This window comes from Lonchura striata, chromosome 36 (assembly GCF_046129695.1).
Source record: "Lonchura striata isolate bLonStr1 chromosome 36, bLonStr1.mat, whole genome shotgun sequence".
In the NCBI taxonomy this organism is placed as follows: domain Eukaryota; kingdom Metazoa; phylum Chordata; class Aves; order Passeriformes; family Estrildidae; genus Lonchura; species Lonchura striata.
Window position 1 is genome coordinate 837,404 of NC_134638.1, and position 22,682 is coordinate 860,085.

The 22,682-nt window shown below is 62.2% G+C and overlaps 2 protein-coding genes across 3 annotated transcripts; both read right to left on the bottom strand.

Annotated features, from left to right (window-relative positions):
• Window positions 1–93: 93 nt before the first annotated feature.
• Window positions 94–9,240, bottom strand: LOC110481731 (methyl-CpG-binding domain protein 1). The gene is made up of 14 exons (XM_077789643.1): window positions 9,135–9,240; window positions 8,143–8,264; window positions 7,556–7,670; window positions 6,940–7,250; window positions 6,610–6,695; window positions 6,184–6,224; window positions 5,930–6,079; window positions 4,182–4,316; window positions 4,012–4,059; window positions 3,849–3,905; window positions 2,684–2,848; window positions 1,371–1,643; window positions 1,204–1,290; window positions 94–537 (listed from the first exon to the last, which is right to left on the bottom strand). Exons 1-14 carry the CDS (start codon window positions 9,141–9,143, stop codon window positions 94–96), a joined length of 2,043 nt encoding a protein of 680 aa, XP_077645769.1. The 5' UTR covers window positions 9,144–9,240.
• A 632-nt stretch (window positions 9,241–9,872) lies between these two features.
• On the bottom strand, window positions 9,873–21,790 carry CXXC1 (CXXC finger protein 1). 2 transcript variants are annotated; one of them, XM_077789726.1, is made up of 15 exons: window positions 21,735–21,790; window positions 21,545–21,642; window positions 20,830–20,930; window positions 20,175–20,278; window positions 19,393–19,548; window positions 18,382–18,408; window positions 17,769–17,918; window positions 16,598–16,705; window positions 15,550–15,734; window positions 13,084–13,291; window positions 12,441–12,551; window positions 11,891–11,940; window positions 11,542–11,638; window positions 10,887–11,039; window positions 9,873–10,141 (listed from the first exon to the last, which is right to left on the bottom strand). In XM_077789726.1, the coding sequence occupies exons 1-15, from the start codon at window positions 21,735–21,737 to the stop codon at window positions 10,001–10,003; spliced, it is 1,692 nt and encodes a 563-aa protein (XP_077645852.1). In that variant the 5' UTR covers window positions 21,738–21,790; the 3' UTR covers window positions 9,873–10,000. The 2 variants fall into 2 exon arrangements, with proteins under 2 accessions (XP_077645852.1, XP_077645854.1); XM_077789728.1 differs by lacking the exon at window positions 17,769–17,918.
• Between the last annotated feature and the right edge of the window lie 892 nt (window positions 21,791–22,682).

The window sequence follows — 22,682 nt, forward strand, 5'->3', positions numbered from 1 at the left end:
ACTCCCGTCCCCCCTGATCCATCCCCTCCATTTGCTCCCCCACCCACCCCCCCCCAAATCCCCACCTCCCCAAAATCCTCCCCCCTCCCTCCCTCAATGCCCCTCCCCAGCCAGCATCTGGCAGGGCCGGCAGCAGCGCCCCCCCCTCACCAGGACATGGCATCGGGGGGCGGGGGGCCGGCCCGGGGGTCCCGGGGGTCCCGGGCAGGGCCCGTAGGCCTCGAGATCACAGAGCAGCTCCACCAGGTCCAGCACGGAGCGCAGGGGGGGGCGCCGGGCCAGCACCTCGTGCCCGGGGGGCACCGGGCGGCCGCGGGCCACCAAGACGCGGAAAGCCAAGCCCGGGTTGAGCAGCACGGCGGCCGCGGCCATGGAGGAGCGCGGGCAGCGCTGCACCAGCCTCAGCCCCCGCGCAGGGCACGGCCCGGGGCCGCCGTCTGCCCCAACCACGCCCCAGTGAGCCGGGAGCGGGATCTCGGCCAGTTCCTCCAGGAAGGAGCCGGGCCAGAGCTGCGGAGCGGGGGGCAGCGGGAAGGGCTGCGGGAGAGAAGGGGTTAATGGGGTGGGGGGCACCCTTAGAGCCCCACTAAGAACCCCCCCCCCAGCCAGGAGGAAGCTCCTCCTCCCAAATCCTCCTGGCTCCCAAAAATCCCAAGGGTCATCTCCAGATTCCCTTCCCCAGATCACCAGCACCCCAAAAACCTCCCCCACTCCTGAAAATCCCCAAATTACAGGACCCCAAAAACCTCCCCCTCCCAAAAGTCTCTTCTCCAAATTCCCAGAACCCCAAAATTCTCCCCCTCTCTAAGTCCCTTCCCAAACTCACCAGGACCCCAAACCCCCTCTGAAGTTCCCATTTCTCAGAACCCTCCCCCCAAATTCCCTCTAGAGGCCCCCAGGACACCCCCAAACCTTTGCAAGACCCCCTCAAACCCCCCCCAAGTTCCTCAGGACCCCCCACAAATCCTCTGACCCCCCCCCCTCTTCCTCACCACTCGGCTGCCGCCCTCCTCCTCCTCTTCCTCCTCTTCCTCCTCCTCGCTCTCATCCAGCACCACCAGCTGGGCAGGGGGGGGCTGGGGGGGCACCTGGGGGTGAAGGCAGCGGCTCAGGACCCCCCCCAAACCCCAGGGACCCCCACCAAACCCCAGGGACCCCCACCAAACCCCAGGGACCCCCCAAACCCAAGGGTCCCCCCCTTACCGGCACCAGGGACGCGCTGGGCTGGGGCTGCTCCTGCTTCACGCGGGGGGTGGCGGCGATCAGGACCCCCAAATCGCCCGGGGGGGGCTGGAAAAGGGGGGGCAGGGGCGTTATGGGGGTCCCAGACACCCCGAGGAGGCTCAGGGGGTGTTTGGGGTCCCACTCACCCTTTGGGGGGTGACGCTGGGCTCCGGGGGGGCCCCTTTGAGGCGGGGGGCCGAGGCGATGAGGAGCCCCAGGCGAGGGTCCTGGGGGGCAGGGGGGGTCACAGGGGGGTCCCAGGGGTCCAGGGAGGGTCCCAGGCAGCCGGGGGGTCTCACCTCGAGGCGGGGGAGGGGGCCTGCCTCCTCCTTCTCCTCCTTGATGGGGCAGAGGCGCAGGGGGGGGCCCGGGATGGGCCCGGGGCTGTTCTCAGCCCCCCCCAGCGGCTCCTCCTTCTCCTGTGGGGGAGGGGAAGGTCAGGGCAGCCAGGTGAGACCCCCCGAATCCCCCCCAGGTATCCAGGAGGGACCCCCTCCACCCCCCAAAAAGGAACCCAGTGTCTGCGGAGGACCCCCCCCACCTCATCCCCTGTGGGGAAACTGAGGCACACACAAGCCTTGGGGTCACAGGTGAGGGGACCGAGGCATCCGGGGGTTCCCCAAAACTCCCCAAAGCCCCTCCTGTGGGGGGAGGGCGGGGACACCTTGGTCCCCTCCCCGACGCCTGGGTCCCCCCGAGGGGGGAGGGTCCGTGCAGAGCAAAGCGGCAAAGCAAGCACAGCGAAGGGGTAGGGGGGGTTATTCCTGGGGGGGGGTCGGGGTGAGGGTCCCGTGGGGGTGGGAGGAGCATTTTGGGGTCCCCCCTGAGCAGAGGGGGGGTCCCGTTACCTTGCGGGGGGGGCGGGGCAGGCGGCGGCGGCTCCGGGCGGCGGCGCGGGGGGGCCGGGGGGGCCGGCGGCGGGGCCTGGACGGGGGGAGGGGGCGGCCGCTCCAGGGGGACCCCCAGCGACCCCCCCCCACCGGCAGCAGCCGCCTCTGCGCCAGGAGAGAGACCTCAGAGCGGGTGGGGCAGTTCCAAGGGGAGGGGGATTTGGAAGGGGAACAAATGCAGGGAGAACCCCCCCCAGGTGGGCCCGGCTGGCCGAGGGACCCCCACAACCCCCGTCTAAAGGGACCCAGGGCGAGCCCCCCCAAAGCCAAGCAATGCAGGAAGGACCCAGGCGTCCACACAACCCCCCCCCCAGAAACAGGACCGAGACGTCCAGGTGCCACCTGAGCGCCGACCAATGCCCCCCTCCCACCCCAAACTTGTCCATACTGGTCCAAACTGGGCTGCACCCAGCACCGGGGCGGCCGGGGGAGCCTGAACCTTGCGCGTGCCTCAGTTTCCCCAGCCGAAGGAAGTCGGGTTGCTGAGGAAAGGGGGCAGAGGGGACGGCTGGGGCTCGCTGGGAGGTTACTGGGAGGCACTGGGAGGAAGCACTGGGGGGGGCACCCACCATGGCACAGCGTAGGCACTGCCTCCAGCGGCACTTCTGGCGCTTGAGGTTCTGCCCCCCGAATTTGGGCTTGTCCCGGCAGAAGTCGCAGCGGCCGCAGTCGGCCGGGCGCCGGCAGGCTGTGCACACCCCGCAGCGCCGGCTGGCCCGGCTCCGCGCCCCCCGCTGCCGGCAGAGAGCGGCGTCACCCCCGGCTCCCCGGCTGTCCCCGGGACCCGCCGCGGGGGCGTCCCCAGGGCCCGCCCGGTGGCCTGGTGTTAGTGTGGGAGCAGCTATTAGGAGCGTTGCGGTAGATGCGGCGGTATTAGGGGCATTACGGCAGCCAGGCAGCAGCAGTGGGTTAGCAGACATTCCGGTAGGAGCAGCTATTAGAGGCATTATGGTACTGAGCCCAGCTATTTGGGGCATTACGGTATCTGCACACTGCTATTGATACCTTGGTTCCTGCCATTACAGCTGGAGCGGTTATTAGGAGGATTATGGTAACCAAACCCTGCTCTGAGGGGTTTTGGGGTACCCGAACCCCATTATTTGGGGCATTACGGTGCCCCAAGCCCACAGCTGGGGTTGCTCAGATGTCGCCATTAGCTATGTACAGTTTTTGAGGTGTCACAGTTACCCCAGCATTAAGGGTATTATGGCTCTGCCACACCAGTATCAGTGGGGTTCGAATGTGCTGAACCCCAATATTCAGCCTTGGAACGGCTCATAGGAACATTACGGTACCTGCACCCCATTATTGCAGAGCCTGAGCCCTGGTATTATTGGCTGGCACAGCCTTTAGGATAATTACGATATCTGCACCCCATTATTCTGGGTCCTGAACATCAGCATTAGGGGCTGGAACAGCCACTAGGATCATTACGGTACCTGCACCCCAATACTGCCCCCTTTTACAGGCCGCTATATTAACAACATTACGGCTTCCCCTGCCCCAATAGCTGCTCTGGGAGGGGCGTGGCCACTGCGGGTGGGCGGGGCTAAGGGACAGGGGGCGGGGCCAAGGCCTGTCACTCACCCCGCGGGGCCCAGGGGCCTTCGGGGGTCGCCCCAGCTTCTTCTTCTCCTTGCCCTTGGTCAGCGGCTTCTGGGAGGGAGGGGGGGTTTGCGGGGGGGGCTGGGGGTTCCAGGTGTGCCCAGGTGTGCCCAGGTGTGCCCCACTCACTCTGTGCCTGGCGCTGGAGGCGTCGCTGGGCTCCCGCTCCACCAGGGGCTTCCACTTCTGGGGGGAGAAATGGGGCTGAGGGGGGGACACCTTGGGGTGCCCCTTCCCCCAGAACAGCTAGGGGGGTCCGCGCTGTGCCACCGCCCGGGGGTCCCGCACTCACCTCCGTCAGGGGCCGGGGGCTCTGCGGCTTCTTGGCCACCCTGGCTTTCTGGGGGGACACAGGGTGGGGGGTCAGCAGGGGACAACGGCGTGGGGGGACAGGGCAGGGTGACACCCCGAGAGCGGGGAGGTGCCGGGGATGGCAGGGTGACACCGAGGGGACAGTCCCACCTTGGGGCGCAGGCAGCGGCGCCGCAGGCAGCGCCACTGGCGCTTGAGGCCGGGCTGCAGGCGCCGCAGGCAGATGCAGCAGCTGCCGCAGTCCTCGGTGCTCAGGCAGCCGGAGCAGGAGCCGCAGCCCAGGCCCTGCGGGGACACCGGGGTTACCCGGGAGAGCAGGGAAAACACGGGATAACGTGGGGAAACGGGGGAAACAATGCAGGGAAATGGGGGAAAACAATGCAGGGAAACGGGGGAAACAACACGGGGAAATGGGGGAAACAACACGGGGAAATGAGGGAAACAAGGCAGGGAAACAGGAGAAAACAATGCAGGGAAACGGGGGAAACAACGCAGGGAAACAACGCAGGGAAACGGGGGAAACAACAAGGGGAAATGGGAAAACAACACGGTGAAACGGGGGAAACAACACGGGGAAACGGGGGAAAACAACGCAGGGAAACGGGGGAAACAACGCAGGGAAACGGGGGAAACAACGCAGGGAAACGGGGGAAACAATGCAGGGAAATGGGGGAAACAACACGGGGAAATGGGGGAAACAAGGCAGGGAAACAGGAGAAAACAACGCAGGGAAACGGGGGAAACAACGCAGGGAAACGGGGGAATAACAAGGGGAAACGGGAAAACAATGCAGGGAAACGGGGGAAACAACGCAGGGAAACGGGAAAATATGGGACAAGACAGGAGGAAAACACAGGGAAAAAACATGAAGAAAAAAATCATGGGGGCAAAAAACACGGGAAAAAAACACAGGGAAAAAACACATGGAAAAGAACATAGAGGAAAAGATGGGGAAAATATGGGGGGAAAGCACAGGGAAAAAACATGGAGAAAAAAACATGGGGAAAAAAACATGGGTGAAAAAACATGGAGAAAATACAGGAAAATAGGGGATAACAAACATGAGAAAATAGGGGGAAAAAACACAAAGACAAAAAAACATGGGGGAACAAACACAGGGGAAAAACCTCAGAGAAATATGGGATAACAAACATGAGAAAATACAGGCAAAAAACACAGGAAAACACAGTAAACATGTAATAATATGGAATAATATAGGAAAATATGGGGAAATATGGGAAAAATAGGAAAATATGGGATAATATGGGATAAACATGGGGGGATACAGGAGAACATGGATGAATGTGCAGCCACAAAGGACAGAGGGACAGGGGGACCGGGAAAAGGCAGGAGCTGTAGCCTCTGTGGGGACATGGGCAGAACATGGAATAACACAGAAAATACTGGGAAAATTTGGGATAATATGGGCTAGCACGGGAGAATACAGGACATGGGTGGATGTGCCAGCACAGATCAGGGACAGGGGGACAGGCCAGGAGCCCTCCAGGGGACATGGAATAACGTGGATGACAGGGAATAGAGTGGAATAACGTAAAATAATGAGAGACAACAAGGAAAACACAGAACGTGGGCTATCAGTAACACAGAGTAACACTGATAACGTTAATTAACACAGATTAATGTGCAGCACCACATTCCTCCCCAGACAACAGAGAGGACAAGGAGGTGATAAAGAGGTGACATAGGAGGTGACAGCAACATGGGGAGAGGGAGGATTGCGGTGACATTGAGGGGTGGCAGTGACAAAGGGGTGCTGGTGACACTGGGGGGTTGCTGGTGACACTGGGGGGTTGACAGTGACATGCAGGGGTGCTGGTGACACTGGGGGGTTGCTGGTGACACCCAGGGGGGTGACAGTGACAAGGGGGTGCCGGTACCTTCTTGACGATGCGCAGGCAGCGGCGCAGGAGGCACTTGGGGGTCCGGCCGGGCCCGGAGGGACCCCCGGGGGGGTTGCGGGCGCAGGCGCTGCAGATCCCGCAGTCCTCAGGGATGCGACAGGCCTGGCACGTGCCGCAGCCCACCCGCTGTGGGGAGGGGGTGTCAGGGCTCTGGGGGGGTCCCCCAAACCCCCTGAGGGATCTGGGGAACGCCCAGGGGCACCTTTTCCCCCCCTGAGAATTGGGGGTACCTTGTAGAATCGCTGCTCCCTGTTGAAGTCTCGTCTCCGGGCTGGGGAGGTGGAGGAAGGGGGTCAGGGTCACCCCAACTTTCTTGGGATCCCCCCTGACCCCACTCCCAAATTTCTTTGAGCTCCCTTCCCCCCCAGAATGGTCCAAAAGAGAGAGAAAGGGAGGCAGGGCAGAATCAGGGAGGAGGAGGAACGGGAAGTTCCCGAGGAAAAAAATTACAATTATGGGGTTGGAGCAATTCAAGGAATGATGATGATGATGATGACGGAGAGGGAAAAGCCCAGGGAATGAAGGACAGGAACAACAGGAAGATGAGGAAGAGAATAAAACACAAAAAGCTCTGAGAGAGCTAAGGAAGATGGGAGAAAGAGAACGAGGAGGAGCATGCAGAGGATGAGGAGGAGGGCGCTGAGGCCGAAGCTCACCACGGCAGTCGGGGCAGAGCCAGCGGCAGCGGCGCTGGGGGGGCAGTGACACCCCCGGGAAGAGGCTCTGGCAGCCAGCACAAAGCCTGTGGAGGAGAAGGTGGCATTTTGGGGGGGGGGGGCAAGGGAACCCCAACACCCCCACTGCCCCCCAGGATCCCACAGCCCCGAGAGAACCCCCCTACTCTGAATTTCCCCCCAGGAACCCCTCAAACTCCCCCCAGGGATTCCAATCCCTCCCTCCTGGGGTCACCCCCTGCTCCTGGGACCCCCTCCCCACACCTGGGGACCCCCACAGCCCCCCAGGGACCACCCCCCTGCCCCACTCACGCCACCACCCCATCCTGGGGGGGCTCCAGGGGCGGCCGCTTCCGGCTCCTGCGGTGGGGGGGCTCCGGTGGGGGCGTGGCCACGGCCGAAGGGGGCGTGGCCTCGACCAGAGGAGGCGTGGCCTGGCGAGCAGGGGGCGTGGCCTGGACGACGATGGGCGGGGCCTGAACTGATGAGGGCGGGGCCTTCTCTGTCTCAGCCCCGTCCACCTCCACCTCCACCTCCACCTCCTCTTCCTCCTCCTTTTTGAAGATTTTGGGGGGCTCTGGGAGGGGCCCGGCGGGCAGGTGCCATTTGGGGCTCTTCCTGGGCTGAAAGGCACAAAAGGGGGGGTCACAAGATGGAGGGAGATCCCCTTGTGAGCCCTCCCCCCTTCCAAACCTCCATTACAGCTCCTCCCCAATTTAAGGACCCTTTTTTTCCCACCCACCCCCCAATTTTGATTCACCTTAACCTCATTCCCCTTGTTTTGAGGAGCCCCTTTTATCCCATCTCTTTATTCCACCCCCACTCTTTTCCTGTTACGAGGCTCCCCTCTCAGGAGAGCCCCAGGTTTTCCTCCCCAAGGTTTTTTGGGATTTTTGTGCCCCCTCCCGTGGTTTTTAGGGTCCCATACCCGTGTGGGGCCGGGCCGCTCCAGCCCCGATTTGAAGTCGAAGTTGCTCAGGTCATGCCCAGGGCCCAGGAACCGCCGCAGCTCGATCTTACTGCGGAACTTCTGCCCTGTGGGGCTGCCAGGGGGCTCGGGTCAGACGGGCCCCAAAACCCCCAGGAACGGCCCCAAAACCCCAGGGGGGTCGCTGAGCCTGGGGGAGCCCCCAAATGCCAAAGGGAGAATGGGAAACGGGGACGGGACAGAGCTCAGGGTACCCCAAAGTTCCCCTGCGATCTCAAAAAGGCTCTCCCGAGCCCCAGAATAGCCTGGAAAACTTGGAGGGGACTGGGAGTATTTTGGGAAAGGGGAATTGAAGTGGCTGCGGGGAGCTCCTGGAGGGGGAGATGGGAGAGGGGCTCTGAAATCCCCCATGAAACACCAGCAGGGGTGGGGGGGTGTGGGATTCCTTAAAATTAGAGGGTTTGGGGGCTCGTTTTGGGGCCAAATGGACACGGGATGGGGTCTAGGATGGGAGGAGGGAGAAGGGGCAGCACGGGCAGTCCCGTGGGGGTGGGCGGGGGGCGCCGGGGGTTTTTGGGGAGGGGTACCTCCTGTAGTAGGTGTCGCTGCGGCCGCTGGTGGCCCCGGATTTCCGAAAAGCTTCGCGGCGCTGCCAGCCCGGGCCCAGCGCCGGGCACTCGGCCCAGCCCTCCGCCATCCTGCGGGGGGGCTGGGACCCCCGGGAGGGGGTGGGGAGGGGGTCACGACCGGCCCCGAACACCCCCGGACCCCTCCCCCAAACACAGCCGGGCCGCGCCCCCTCCCCACGTGACTCCGTCCTCCCCTCCCCCACCGCCAGGGCCACCCCCTCCCCCACACAAACACAGCCCCGAGCCCGCAGGGACACCCCAAAACTGCCCCGCAGCCCGAACTGCCCCTCCCCAAACAGCCCTGAACCGGCCCTCCCCCTCACAAACAACCCCAGGCTGCCCCTCCCCCTCGCCAACAACCCTCGAACTGCCCCTCCCCCTCACAAACTGCCCCTCCCCTTCCCAAACAGCCCCTGAACTGCCCCTCCCCCTCACAAACTGCCACCAAACTGCCCCTCCCCCTCGCAAACTGCCCCTCCCCCTCACAAACTGCCCCTCCCCTTCCCAAACAACCCCTGAACTGCCCCTTCCCCTCACAAACTGCCCCTCCCCCTCACAAATTAACACCAAACTGCCCCTCCCCCTCACAAACTGCCACCAAACTGCCCCTCCCCTTCCCAAACAGCCCCTGAACTGCCCCTCCCCGTCACAAACTGCCCCTTCCCCTCACAAATTAACACCAAACTGCCCCTCCCCCTCACAAACTGCCCCTCCCCTTCCCAAACAACCCCTGAACTGCCCCTCCCCGTCACAAACTGCCCCTTCCCCTGGCAAACCGCCCCCAAACTCCCCTTCCCAGCCCCCTCCCTCACGCCCCTTCCCCCAGACGAACGCCCCCCCCCCCCCCCCCGCCCCTTCCCCCTCAGGGCCGCCCTTCCCCACCGGCCGCGTCTCCCCGCTCGCTTCCCTCTCGCTCCCCGCTGCGGTCCCGCAGCCCGCCGGGCTCTCACCGTTCCCATCCGCCCCCGCCTGTGGCGCAGCTCTTCCTCTTCCTCCTCCTCTTCCTCCTCCTCCTCCGGCGAGGCCGCGGGGGGCGGAGGGGGCGGGGCCCCGCACCGGAAGCGGAAACGCCGGGCGGGAAAAGCGAGGGGCGAGGGGTGCGGGTCACGTGAGGCGGAGTAAACCAATGAGAAAAGGCAGAGCCAGGGAGGGGCGGGGCGATACGCGACCCGTGGAGCGGGGGAGGCACGTGACCGCGCGGCACGTGACGCCAGGAGGGCGGGGATATGTTAATGAGCTGTGTGTGGGCGTGGTTATGCTAATGAGTCCGGAACATTCCCCTCGGGCTCATTGGGGCCCTTTCCCCTGCCCAGGACCCCCTGGACCCCCCCAAAGGACCCCCAAACACCACCAGGGACCCCTCCCCACCCTCCCCACGGATGCTGCTCTCATATCCCCCCAGGACCCCCCCCCAAAGGACCCCCAGAAACCGCCAGGGACCCCCCAATCTCCCCATAGATGCTGCTCCCATTTCCACCTCTCCCACCCCCTAAGGACCCCCCAGTCTCCTCAGGACCCCCCCAAGCTGCACCAGGGCCAGCAAAGGGATCCCCATGGCCTCTGCAGGGTCTGGGGTGGTACCAGAACCCAGGGCCTCCCAAAATTCCCCCAAAAGGGACCCCCAGAATCCCAGAGACCCCACAGGAGCCCCCCTAAATCCCAACAACAGCACAGGGACACCCCCAGACTCGTTTTGCACACCCGGTTTATTTGGGGATGGGGGAGCACCCAGGAATCAGGGGTGGGGGGATGTGGGGAGGGGTCGGGGGGGTTTTGGGGCTCCGGGGGTGGTCAGCGGTCCGAGCCAGGCCCGTGGTCAGCGGTCCGAGCGCAGGTCCGTGGTCAGCGGGTCGTGCTGGATGGTTTGGTGCAGCATCAGCGCCAGCAGCCCCGCCCGGTTGGTCATGGCCGCCCGCACGTTGCGCTCCTGCTCGAACAGCTCGTCCAGCTTGTACCACTGCGGGGGACAGGGACAGTGTGGGGACAGGGACAGTGTGAGGACAGGGACAGTGTGGGGACAGACACATGGACAGTGTTGGGACAGGGACAGTGTGGGGACAGCATGGGGAAGGGACATGGACAGTGTGGGGACAGGGACACTGTCCTGCTCGAACAGCTCATCCAGCTTGTACCACTGCGGGGGACAGCGACAGTGTGGGGACAGGGACAGTGTGGGGACAGTGTGGGGACAGGCACAGTGTGGGGACAGGGACAGTGTGAGGACAGGGACAGTGTGGGGACATGGACAGTGTGGGGACAGGGACACTGTCCTGCTCGAACAGCTCGTTCAGCTTGTACCACTGCGGGGGACAGCAACAGTGTGGGGACAGCGTGGGGACAGTGACACTGTACTGCTCGAACAGCTCATCCAGCTTGTACCACTGTGGGGGACAGCGACAGCGTGGGGACAGGGACATGGACAGCGTGGGGACAGGGACAGTGTGGGGACAGGGACATGGACAGCGTGGGGACAGGGATAGTGTGGGGACAGGGACAGTGTGGGGACAGTGTGAGGACAGGGACAGTGTGGGGACAGCATGGGGACAGGGACATGGTCAGTGTGGGGACAGGGACACTATCCTGCTCGAACAGCTCATCCAGCTTGTGCCACTGTGGGGGACAGGGATAGTGTGGGGACGGCGTGGGAACAGTGACACAGACAATGTGGGGACACCCTGGGGACACCGGGCGGTGGCACCCACCACGCGGACGCGCTCCAGGTCCACCTCGGCGCGGCGCAGCTTCTCCCAGCAGTAGTGACGGTGGCACTTGCGCTTGGGGACGCGGCAGAAGTCCCCGGTCAGCTCGAAGACGTCACGCACCAGCGGGCACCCGCACACCTCATCCGCGGGCACCTAGGCGGGCACGGGGTCAGCGCCGGGCTGGGGACACCCAGAGCCCCTCCGCCACCTCCATGGCCACCCTGGGGTCCTGCCAGTGTCCTGGGCACTGCCCCTGTCCTGTCCCCTCACGTCCACTTTGTGTCCTGGGATTGTCCTGGCCCTCCCTGTGCACACTTTGGGGTCCAGGGAGCGCTCGGGGCACAGATGCCCTAAATTCCACCCCAAAATCTCAATCTGTGCCCACCTTGGGGTCCCGGGAGTGCTCGGGGCACAGATCCCCTAAATTCCACCCCAAAATTTCATTATGTGCACATTTTGGGGTCCCAGGACTGTCCTGGGCACTGCCCCTGCTCCCCAAAGCCCCCATGTGCCCACCTTGGGGTCTGGGAGTGCTCAGGGCACAGATGCCTTAAATTCCACTTCAAAATCTCATTCTGTGCCCACTTTGGGATCCCAGGAGCACTCGGGGCACAGATGCCCTAAATTCCACCCCAAAATCTCAATCTGTGCCCACCTTGGGGTCCCGGGAGTGCTCGGGGCACAGCACCTGCAGCCTCTTGCAGTAGGTTTTGCTCTGGGGGTTGTAAACGTCACAGAACAGCCGAGTGGCCCTGGAGGGGACACAAGGGGTGTCCTGGGTGGGGGGGACAGGGTGCTGAAGGACTCCCCACCCCACCCCAGACAGCCACAATCAAACTCCCCCTTGGGTGCTCCCCTGGGGGGGATGACACCCCCACCCCAAAAAGTCTCCCTTGGGTGCTGCCCTCCCCCTTCCCAGGAGGATTTAGGGGGGTGGGAGGACCCCCCTACCCCAGAAAGCCCCCCAGGGTGCCCCCCCTCCCCAGAGCCCCCTCCCCACTCACCCCTCGATGCGGGTGGGGTACATGGACCCGAAGGACGTTTGGCTCTCGTACTGCAATGGGGTGGGGGAGGTCAAAAAGGGGGCAGGGATGGGACCCCTGAGCCCACCCTTGGCCCTATGGACTCCCAACCCCTATAGAGCCCCCCCGAGCCCTCCCATAGGGTCCTAATGGCCTCCCAGCCCCTATAGAGACCCTCCCCACAGAACCCCCAGTCCCTACAGAGCTCCCAGCAGGTCCTACAGCCCCCCCAGCCCCTATAGAAACCCCCAAAGTTCCTTCGCAGCGTCCCCCCAGCCCCCTAGGAACCCCCCCCAGTCCCCCCAAGCTGAGGGAAGGGATCCCCGTGGCCACTGCAGGATCTAGGAGGGGTGCCCAGCTCTGGGGGCTCCCAAAGTTCCCCTAAAAGGATCCCACAGGAGCCCAGAGAGTCCTGTGGATGATCCCACAGACCCCATGGATGATCCCACAGCAGCCTGGAATGCCATGGATGACCCCAAAGACCCCAGGAATCCAGAGGTGCCCCCAGACCCCCCCCAAATCCCGGGATCACCTTGGCGTAGCAGCGCTCCATGTGCCGCAGGGCCACCTTGGGGTTGATGGGGTGGCCGCAGGACACGCAGAAGATCTGCAGGTCCGTGTCCTCACTGTCCCCCTCCGTGCTCTGGGGGGACAGCGGGGTCAGGGGGTCCAAGGGGGGACCCAGGCATTGGGGGGACACAAGATTAGGGGGCTCCAGGGACACGCAGATGCTCCAGGGAGAGGTTTGGGGGGACCCAGGTATCCATGGGGGACCCAGGACAGGGCTCAGGAGAGACTCAGAGATTTGGGGGATGCCCAGGGGGCACCCAGAATGGGGAAAAATAAAGGGGTTTGGGGGCATCCCAAGAGGGACCCAGAACTAAAGGGTTTTTGGGGGGCCCAGCCCTGCAGGAGCTGAGTGTGGGTACCAGGACAGCAGAGGGGTCTCAAGAGAAAGCCAGAACAGGGAGAATGAAAACATTTGGGGGCACCCAGATATCCACGAAGGACTAAGGGGGATCTCAAGAGGGACCCAGAACAGGGAAAATTAAAAGATGTGGGGGCAACCACGTATCCATAAATAACCAAGTGCGATCACAAGAGGGATGCAAAACGGGTAGAATGAAAGCATTTTTGGGGTCCCCAGCCCTCCGGCAGCCCCGGGGGGTGCCCACCTCCTCGTCCTCGCGGGGCGGGTGCCCCTTGGCGCGGGCGATGAGCCCCTCGAGCTCGTGGAAGCGCCGCTCCATCTCCTGCAGCCGCAGCCGCGCCTGGTGCTGCTCGCGCCGGATGCGCTCCAGCAGCCGCTTGCCGTGCTCCTCCGCCACGCACGGGCTCTGCTGCCACTGCTGGATCCGCTGCGGCAGGATCTCGTAGATCCGGCTGGGATCGGGGTGAGGAAAGGGTTAACGGGGGCTGTGGGATCACAGGGATCCATTGCTGGATCCGCTGCGGCAGGATCTCGTAGATCCGGCTGGGATCGGGGTGAGGAAAGGGTTAACGGGGGCTGTGGGATCACAGGGATCCATTGCTGGATCCGCTGCGGCAGGATCTCGTAGATCCGGCTGGGATCAGGGTGAGGAAAGGGTTAAAATGGGAGCTCCAGGATCCCTGGCATCCACTGCGGCAGGATCTCGTAGATCCAGCTGGGATTGAGGTGAGGAAAGAGTTAACGGGGGCTGTGGGATCACTGGGATCCACTGCTGCATTCACTGTCACAGGATCTCATAGATCCAGCTGGGATTGGGGTGAGGAAAGGGTTAACGGGGGCTGTGGGATCCCTGGGATACACAGCTGGAGATCCGCTGTGGCAAGATCCTGCAGATCCAGCTGGGATCGGGGTGAGGAAAGAGTTAATGGGGGCTCCGGGATCCCTGGGATCCACTGCTGCATTCACTGTCACAGGATCTCGTAGATCCAGCTGGGATCGGGGTGAGGAAAGGGTTAACGGGGGCTGTGGGATCACTGGGATCCACTGCTGCATTCGCTGTCACAGGATCTCGTAGATCCAGCTGGGATCGGGGTGAGGGAAGGGTTAATGGGGGCTGTGGGATCCCTGGGATACACAGCTGGAGATCCGCTGTGGCAAGATCCTGCAGATCCAGCTGGGATCGGGGTGAGGAAAGAGTTAATGGGGGCTCCGGGATCCCTGGGATCCACTGCTGCATTCACTGTCACAGGATCTCGTAGATCCAGCTGGGATCGGGGTGAGGGAAGGGTTAATGGGGGCTGTGGGATCCCTGGGATACACAGCTGGAGATCCGCTGTGGCAAGATCCTGCAGATCCAGCTGGGATCGGGGTGAGGAAAGAGTTAATGGGGGCTCCGGGACCCCTGGGATCCACTGCTGGATTGGTTATGGCAGAATCTTGTAGATCCAGCTGGGATCGAGCTAACAGTTAATGGGGAGTGCAGGATCCCTGGGATCTGCTATGACAGGATCTCATCAATCTGGCTGGGATCGGGGTGAGGAAAGGGTTAAAATGGGGGCTCCGGGATCCCTGGGATCCGCTGCGGCAGGATCTCGTAGATCCAGCTGGGATTGGGGTGAGGAAATGGTTAATGGGGGCTGTGGGATCACTGGGATCCACTGGCGGATCCACTGCTGGATCTGCTATGGCAGGATCTCATAGATCCGGCTGGGATCCAGGTGAGGAAAGGGTTAATGGGGAGTGTAAGTGGTTTATACTGGTCTGTACTGGTTTATATTGGTCTATACTGTAGAATGGTTTACCATTCTGTACTGGTTTACACTGGTCTATACTGGTTTGCACCGCTCTGTACAGATCATTGCTGGTTTATACTGCTCTGCGCCATTCTGTACTGGTTTATACTGGTCTATACCAACCTGTACCATTCTGTACTGGTTTATACTGGTTTGTGCCATTGGGTACTAGTTTATATTGGTCTACACCAGCCTGTACTATCCTTTACTGGTTTATACTGGTCTATACTGGTTTGCATCACTCTACAGATCATTGCTGGTTTATACTGATCTGCGCCATTCCGTACTGGTTTATACTGGTCTATACCAGCCTGTACTGTTCTGTACTGGTTTATAGTGGTTTGTGCCATTGGGTACTAGTTTATATTGGTCTACACCAGCCTGTACTATCCTTTACTGGTTTATACTGGTCTATACTGGTTTGCATCACTCTACAGATCATTGCTGGTTTATACTGATCTGCGCCATTCCATACTGGTTTATACTGGTCTATACCAGCCTGTACCGTTCTGTACTGGTTTATAGTGGTTTGTGCCATTGGGTACTAGTTTATATTGGTCTACACCAGCCTGTACTATCCTTTACTGGTTTATACTGGTCTATACTGGTTTGCATCACTCTACAGATCATTGCTGGTTTATACTGATCTGCGCCATTCCATACTGGTTTATACTGGTCTATACCAGCCTGTACTGTTCTGTACTGGTTTATACTGGTTTGTGCCATTGGGTACTAGTTTATACTGGTCTACACCAGCCTGTACTATCCTGTACTGGTTTACACTGGTCTACAGCAGCCTGTCCTGTTCTGTACTGCTCTATACCAGCCAGTACCATTCTGTACCAGTTTATACCAGTCTATACCAGCCTGTCGTGTCCCGCACTGGTTTATACTGGTCCGTACTGGTGGGTACTCACTTGGCAGCCAGTTTGATGCCGCAGGCCTCGCTGCAGTACTTGGAGGGCGGGCGCGCGGGGCGGGTGCAGCCGGGGCCCAGGCACTGGCCCAGCCCCGCGGGGTCGCGGGCGTCGGCGCGCTCGGGGTGCCCGCGGCGCTCGCGGTGCCGTGCCCGCTGCCGGTGCCGCTTGTAGCGCTCCTCCTTCTGCACCAGTAACCCCCAGTGAGCGCCAGTAACCTCCCAGTAAGCTCCCAGTAACCACCAGTCATAGCCCAGCACTGCCAATGCTGTGCCCGCTGCCGGTGCCGCTTGTAGCACTCCTCCTTCTGCACCAGTAACCTCCCAGTAACCTCCCAGTAATCACCAGTCATAGCCCAACACAGTCAGTGCCGCTTGTAGTGCTCTTCCTTCTGCACCAGTAACCTCCCAGTAACCTCCCAGTAATCACCAGTCATAGCCCAACACTGTCAGTGCTGCTTGTAGCGCTCTTCCTTCTGCACCAGTAACCCCCAGTTAGCACCAGTAACCTCCCAGTAACCTCCCAGTAATCACCCAGTCTCCACCACTCATAGCCCAGTAACCTCCCAGTCACCACCAGTCATAGCCCAACACAGTCAGCGCTGCTTGTAGTTCTCTTCCTTCTCCACCGGTAACCCCCAGTTAGCACCAGTAACCTCCCAGTAACCACCAGAGCCCTCCCAGTGCTGTGCCCGCTGCTGGTGCCACTAGTAGTGCTCGTCATTCCACACCAGTTAGCACCAGTTAACACAAGTAACCTCCCAGTCACCACCCAGTCACCACCAGTCATAGCCCAACACAGTCAGTGCTGCTTGTAGCGCTCCTCCTTCCACACCAGTTAGCACCAGTTACCTCCCAGCATCCTCCCAGTGCTCATTCCGCCATTCCTCCTTCCACACCAGTGAGCACCAGTAACCACCCGTCACCAACCAGTAACCACTGCTCGTAACCCAGCAACCACCCAGAGCCCTCCCAGCAACCCCTGGAGCATCCCAGTAACCCCCAGTAGCTCCCAGTGGCCCTCCCAGTAGCTCCCAGTGCCCCCTCACCTTTTTGTCTGACTTCTTCTCGCGGCGTTTGACGTGTTTGACCTTCACGGCGCGCTTGCGCAGGACGGGGTCCAGGAACGGTGCGTCCTCGGCGTCACTGAGCCAGGGCTGGCAGGACCGAGGACACGTGGGGACATGTCGGGGACACGTGGGGACACGTGGGGTGACAAACTTGATGCGTCTCAGAGTGTGGCCCGTGAAGGGACACGAGGGGACAATGTGGCCTGAGGTGCCTGAGGCATGTGGCCTGGTGTGGGGACATGCCAGGACATGCTGGGGACACGCCACAGGGCATGGCCTGGTGTGGAGCCATGCCAGGACATGCCTGGGGACATTTGGGGACATGCCACAGAGCATGGCCTGGTACGGAGCTACACCAGGACACACTTGGGGACATTTGGGGACACACCTCGGGGCATGGCCTGGTGTGGAGCCGTGCCAGAACACGCTGGGGACATGCAGGGATATGCTTGACACACCTCAGAGTGCCATGAGGACATGTCCTGATGTGCCAGGACACGCTGGGGACATTTGGGGACAATGCCTCAGGGCACAGTCCAGCGTGGGGACATGCCACGGTCCCACGTCAGGGACATTTGGGGACCAAGGACACGTCCTGATAGACCCAAAGCTCACCTTGACACACAAAACCACCCCCAAACAGCCTAAACCAGGCCCTGACACACAAAGCAGCCCTAAATTCACTCAACCAGGCCCTGATGTGAAAAACCTCCTTCACAGCTGCTCCTGTGGTATCTGGGGGCGTACTTGGTGGGTTTTGGGGTGCCTGGTGGGTTTTGGGGTGCCGGTGGGGGCAGTTCTGGGGTCCCTGGGCAGTTCTGGGTTGCCAGGAGGGCAGTTTTGGGGTCCCAGGGCGGGGGCAGTGTTTGGGGTCCCAGGGGGGCAGATTTTGGGGTCCCAGGGACAGTTCTTGGGGTCCCGGAGGGGCAGTTCTGGGGTGCCAGGGAGGCAGTTTTTGGGGTCCTGGGGGAGGGGGCAGTTTTTGGGGTCCCAGAGGGGCAGTTCTGGAGTGCTGGGGGGGCAGTTTTTGGGGTCGGGGGTGGGGGGGGCAGTTCTGGGGTGCCAGGTGCCAGTTTTGGGGGTCCCGGAGTGGGGGGGGGGGGGGGTTGCTGTTTTTTGGAGTGCCTGGGGCAGTTTTTGGGGGGCTCACCAGGCCGTGCTCGTCGAAGGCGCCGGCGCAGAGCTCCTGGTAGAGCCGGGGGTCGAGGGGCAGCTCCTCATCCGAGAGGCTCTCGGGGGGCCCCGGCCCCCCCAGCTGCGCCTTCAGCAGCTCCAGGTCCCCCTCACGCCCCCGGGCCAGCTGGGGGGGGGTCAGCACCGCCAGGGACCCCCGGGAACCCCCCATGGCACCCCTGGGACCTCCCCATGGCACCCCTGGGACCCCCCCATGGCACCCCTGGGACCCCCTAATGGCACCCCCAGGACACCCCTATCAGTTGGCAGGTGGTCAGCACCCACCAGGGACCCCCTGGGACCCACCAGGCACCCCCAGGACCTCCTTGGCACCCCCAGGACCCTCTCATGGCACCCCTGGGACCCCCCTGCACCAACTGGGGGGGGGGGGGGTCAGCACCTTCCTGGGCACCCCCAGCCCCTGTAGCTGTGAGCCCCCCGTCACCCCAAGGGCAATGAGGATTTTGGGGTGCCCCTTCCCCACCCAGGCCAGGCTTGGGCCCTCCCCCACGCCCTTCTCACGGGGACAGGGGGGGTCTGGGGTCCCCCTTTCCCCTCCCTCCCCTCCCCCCAGGGCCCCAGGGACTCACCGAGGTGGGGAAGTACTTGTAGGACTCCTGTGGGGACACAGAGGGGACACGTCAGGGACAGGGCGGTGACATGGGGACGTGGAACATGGGGACACAGAACATGGGGACACAGTGTGACATAGGACATGGGGACACAATGTGACATAGGACACGGGGACACAGGACATGGGGATACAGGGATGTGGGGACACACAGACATGGGGACACAGTGTGACATAGGACATGGGGACACAGAACATGGGGACACAGTGTGACATAGAACATAGGGACACAGTGTGACATAGGACATGGGGACACAGTGTGACATAGGACATGGGGACACAGGACATGGGGATACAGGGATGTGGGGACACACAGACATGGGTACACAGTGTGACATAGGACATGGGGACACAGGAACATGGAGACACAGAGACAGAGAACAAGAACACACAGGGACACGGGACACTTGGGTACACAAGACATGTTGGGGACACATCGGGGACACGCTGATAAGAGTGACACAGACATGGAACGTGAGGACAGCGAGACAAGGTGACACAGGGACATAACAGATGTTGGGAACATGTCAGGGACACTGTGGACAGTGACACACAGACATGGGGACACTTGGGGACACCTCAGGGTGACACAGGGACAGGCAGCAGTTTTTGGGGACATAGAGCACGTGAGCAGTGGGGGACACGGGGACATGCCACGAGCGTGACACATCAGGGATGTGGCATGAGGTGACAAAGAGACACAAGGACACAGCAAGACAGTGACAAAGGGACACGGGACAGGGTGACAAAGGGACACGAGGTGGTGACAGAGGCCACACGACAGGGACACTGTGACAAAGAGCCACACTGGGGACACAGCGGGGACACACCAAGGTCACCCCAACACCCCCAGCCCTGGCAGGCACTGAGGCCACGCCACACAGGGGACAAACCCCACTGCCAACACACACCAAGGACACGCTGGGGACACACTGGGGACACGTTGGGGACACGCTGGGTGCCCGCTCACCCGCGCCCGCAGCTGGCACTGCCGCAGGCGGCACTTCTGGCGGATCTTGTTGGGGCCCCCGAATTTCTTCATGTCCCGGCAGAAGTCGCACTGCCCGCAGTCCTCGGGGCGCCGGCACGCCTCGCACTCCCCGCACATGCGGGCCGAGCGCTTGATCTGGGGTCGGGCACCCAAAAACGGGGTCAGGCACCCCGAAAATGGGGTCAGGAACTCCAAAAATGGGGTCAGGCACCCCGAAAATGGATTCAGGCACCCCAAAAGCCACCAGGAACACCCCAAATCCCACCAGGGTCACCTCCGCCTTGCACTCCCCACACACACGGGCTGAGCGCTTGATCTGGGGTCAGGCAAACAAAAATGGGGTCAGACACCCCAAAAATGGGGTCAGGCACCTCATAAATTGAGTTAGACACACCAAAATCCATCAGGAACAGTCCAAATTCCATTAGGGACATCCTAAATCCCACCAGGGACACCCCCACCTCGCAATCTCCAAATGCAGGCTGAGTGCTTGATCTGGGGTCAAACACCCCAAAAATAGGGTCAGGAGACTAAAAAATTGAGTCAGGCACCCCAAAAGTCCACCCGGGACACCCCAAAACCCAATCCAGAAGGGATCTCAGGCACCCAGAGAAGGTCAGGGGTCTCCCAAATCTCCCTCAAAGCACCCCCCAGCTTCCTGCTGTCCCCCAAATCCTCATCCCAATGGACTCAGGCACCTCCCAGCCTCCCCCCAGCATTGGGGTGTCCCCCTTAGTGGGGTCCCCACCCCCTGAGCCCACCTTGGCAGCCCGGCCCTGCTCCATCTCCTGCCCTTTGGCCCCCTCATGCTCCTTCTCCCGCCACTTCTTGTGCCGGTACCGGATCTCCAGGGACGGATCCTTCTCTGGGAGGGGGGTCACAGAGGGGTCAGGGGGTCCACCACCGGGGACACCCCAAAAACGGGGTCAGGCACCCCAAAAACAAGGTCAGGCATCCCGAATCCCACCAGCAACCCCTCAAACCCCACCAGGACACCCCCGCCTCGCATAAGGGCCGAGCACTTGATCTGGGATCAGGCACCCCAAAAACCACCCAGACCCCAAGTGTCCCTGGAACCCCCCCAAATCAGAACCCCCCACCCCTCTAACTTCAGCCCAACACTCCCCAATGACCCCCCAGAACCCCCCCAAAGCCCCCCAGAGCCCCCAGCCCCTCTCACTGCAGCACTGCCACTCCCCAATGACCCCCCAGAACCCCCCCAAAGCCCCCCAGAGCCCCCAGCCCCTCTCACTGCAGCACTGCCACTCCCCAATGACCCCCCAGAACCCCCCCAAAGCCCCCCAGAGCCCCCCAGAGCCCCCAGCCCCTCTCACTGCAGCACTGCCACTCCCCAGTGACCCCCCAGAACCCCCCCAAAGCCCCCCAGAGCCCCCCAGAGCCCCCAGCCCCTCTCACCGCGGCACTGCCCGCAGTACCACTCGCGGATGGCCTTGGCCATGCGCTCGGTGATGTTGATGCAGTCCCCATGGAACCACTCGTTGCAGTTGTCGCAGCCGCTGCGGGACAGGGGAGACACCGAGACCCTCAGCCAGGGACCCCCGAAGCCCCCCAGGGGGACTCTGCACCCCTCCCTGCTTCAAGGCACCCCCTCAACAGCCCCAGGGGCCAAGACAAGCTGGGACCCCCCCAACTCCCACCCTGAAAAGCACCCAGGACCCCCAGCTGGCCCCTCAGATCTGCTGCGACCCCTCAGACCCCCCCTCACATCATGAAGCACTTGGGGACCCCCAGACCCCCTCACATCCTGAATCACTTGAGGACCCCCATTTCCCCTCACACCACGAAGCAGTTCAGGACCCCATTTCCCCTCACACCACGAAGCAGTTCAGGAGCCCCCCAATTCCCCCTCATACCACGAAGCAGTTCAGGACCCCCATTCCCCCTCACCCCATGAAGCAGTTCAGGACCCCCCCAATTCCCCCTCACACCACGAAGCAGTTCAGGACCCCCCCCATTTCCCCTCACACCACGAAGCAGTTCAGGACCCCCGTTCCCCTCACACCACGAAGCAGTTCAGGACCCCCCCAATTCCCCCTCACACCACGAAGCACTTCAGGACCCCTATTTCCCCTCACACCACAAAGCAGTTCAGGACCCCATTTCCCCTCACATCATGAAGCAGTTGATGTCCGGCTTGCGGCACACGCAATAAACCGGCGCGTTCTCCTCCCCTCCCGGGGCCGCCTCCGCGTCCGAGAATTCGCTGTCCTGAGGGGGTACCGGCGGGGGTGTCAGGCCCGGGGGTGCCCCGGACACCGCAGACCCCCCGAGCTCCCCCACACCCCCGGTCCCCCCCTCACCATCGCTGCCGCCGCCTCCGAGGGACGCTCCGGGCTAGGCCCAGCAGCGGCCGGAAGCGGGGGCGGAACCAACTTCCGCTTCCGGTACGGGAGAACGACGTACAGCATGGCGGCGGCCAGGGGAGCGATGGCGGCCATGAGGGCCGCCGTGTTTGGGGGGATTGCCACCCGCGGTCGCAAAAAAGACGCCGGAGAGAGCAGTGGTGGCAGGGCGTTTATTGGGGACGTGGGGGACAGCGGGACGTGGGGTACATTGGGGATTTTAGGGGACATGGGGGACATCAGGGACCTGAGGGGACGTTGGGGGCACATGGGGAAAATGGGGACATAAGGGGACACTGGGGACATGGGGGACATTGGGGAGAAACTGGGGACATGAGGGACATCGGGGACATGAGGGCACATGCGGGACATTTTGGGGCACATGAGGACCTGGGGGCACATGGGGGACACTGGAGAGAAACTGGGGACATGGGGGAAAATGGGGACATGAGGGACAATTGGGAAATGTGGGGAGGATGGGGGGAACTTGAGGGACAATGGGGGACATGGGGGAGCTTTGGGGACCAGAGGGGGACAATGGGGGACATGAGAACACGGCAGGCACAGGTGGCGCGCAGGTAACACGCAGAGGTGTGGCACAGGTGTCCCGTGGGGTGTGTCCATCTTGTCCCCATCACTCTGGCTGAGCCTCCAGGGGGCGCTGCAGCTGCTGCAGCTCCTCGGCCAACCTGGGGGCGGGGCCAGAGGTGGGTGGGGCCAGGTGACAGGGCCACACCTGTCCCACACACCTGTCCCAGGGGTCCCACACTTGTCACACACCTGTCCCAGAGGTCACACACTTGTCCCAGGTGTCCCACACCTGTCACACACCTGTCCCAGGTGTCACACACCTGTCCCAGAGGTCATACACCTGTACCAGGTGTCACACACCTGTCACACACCTGT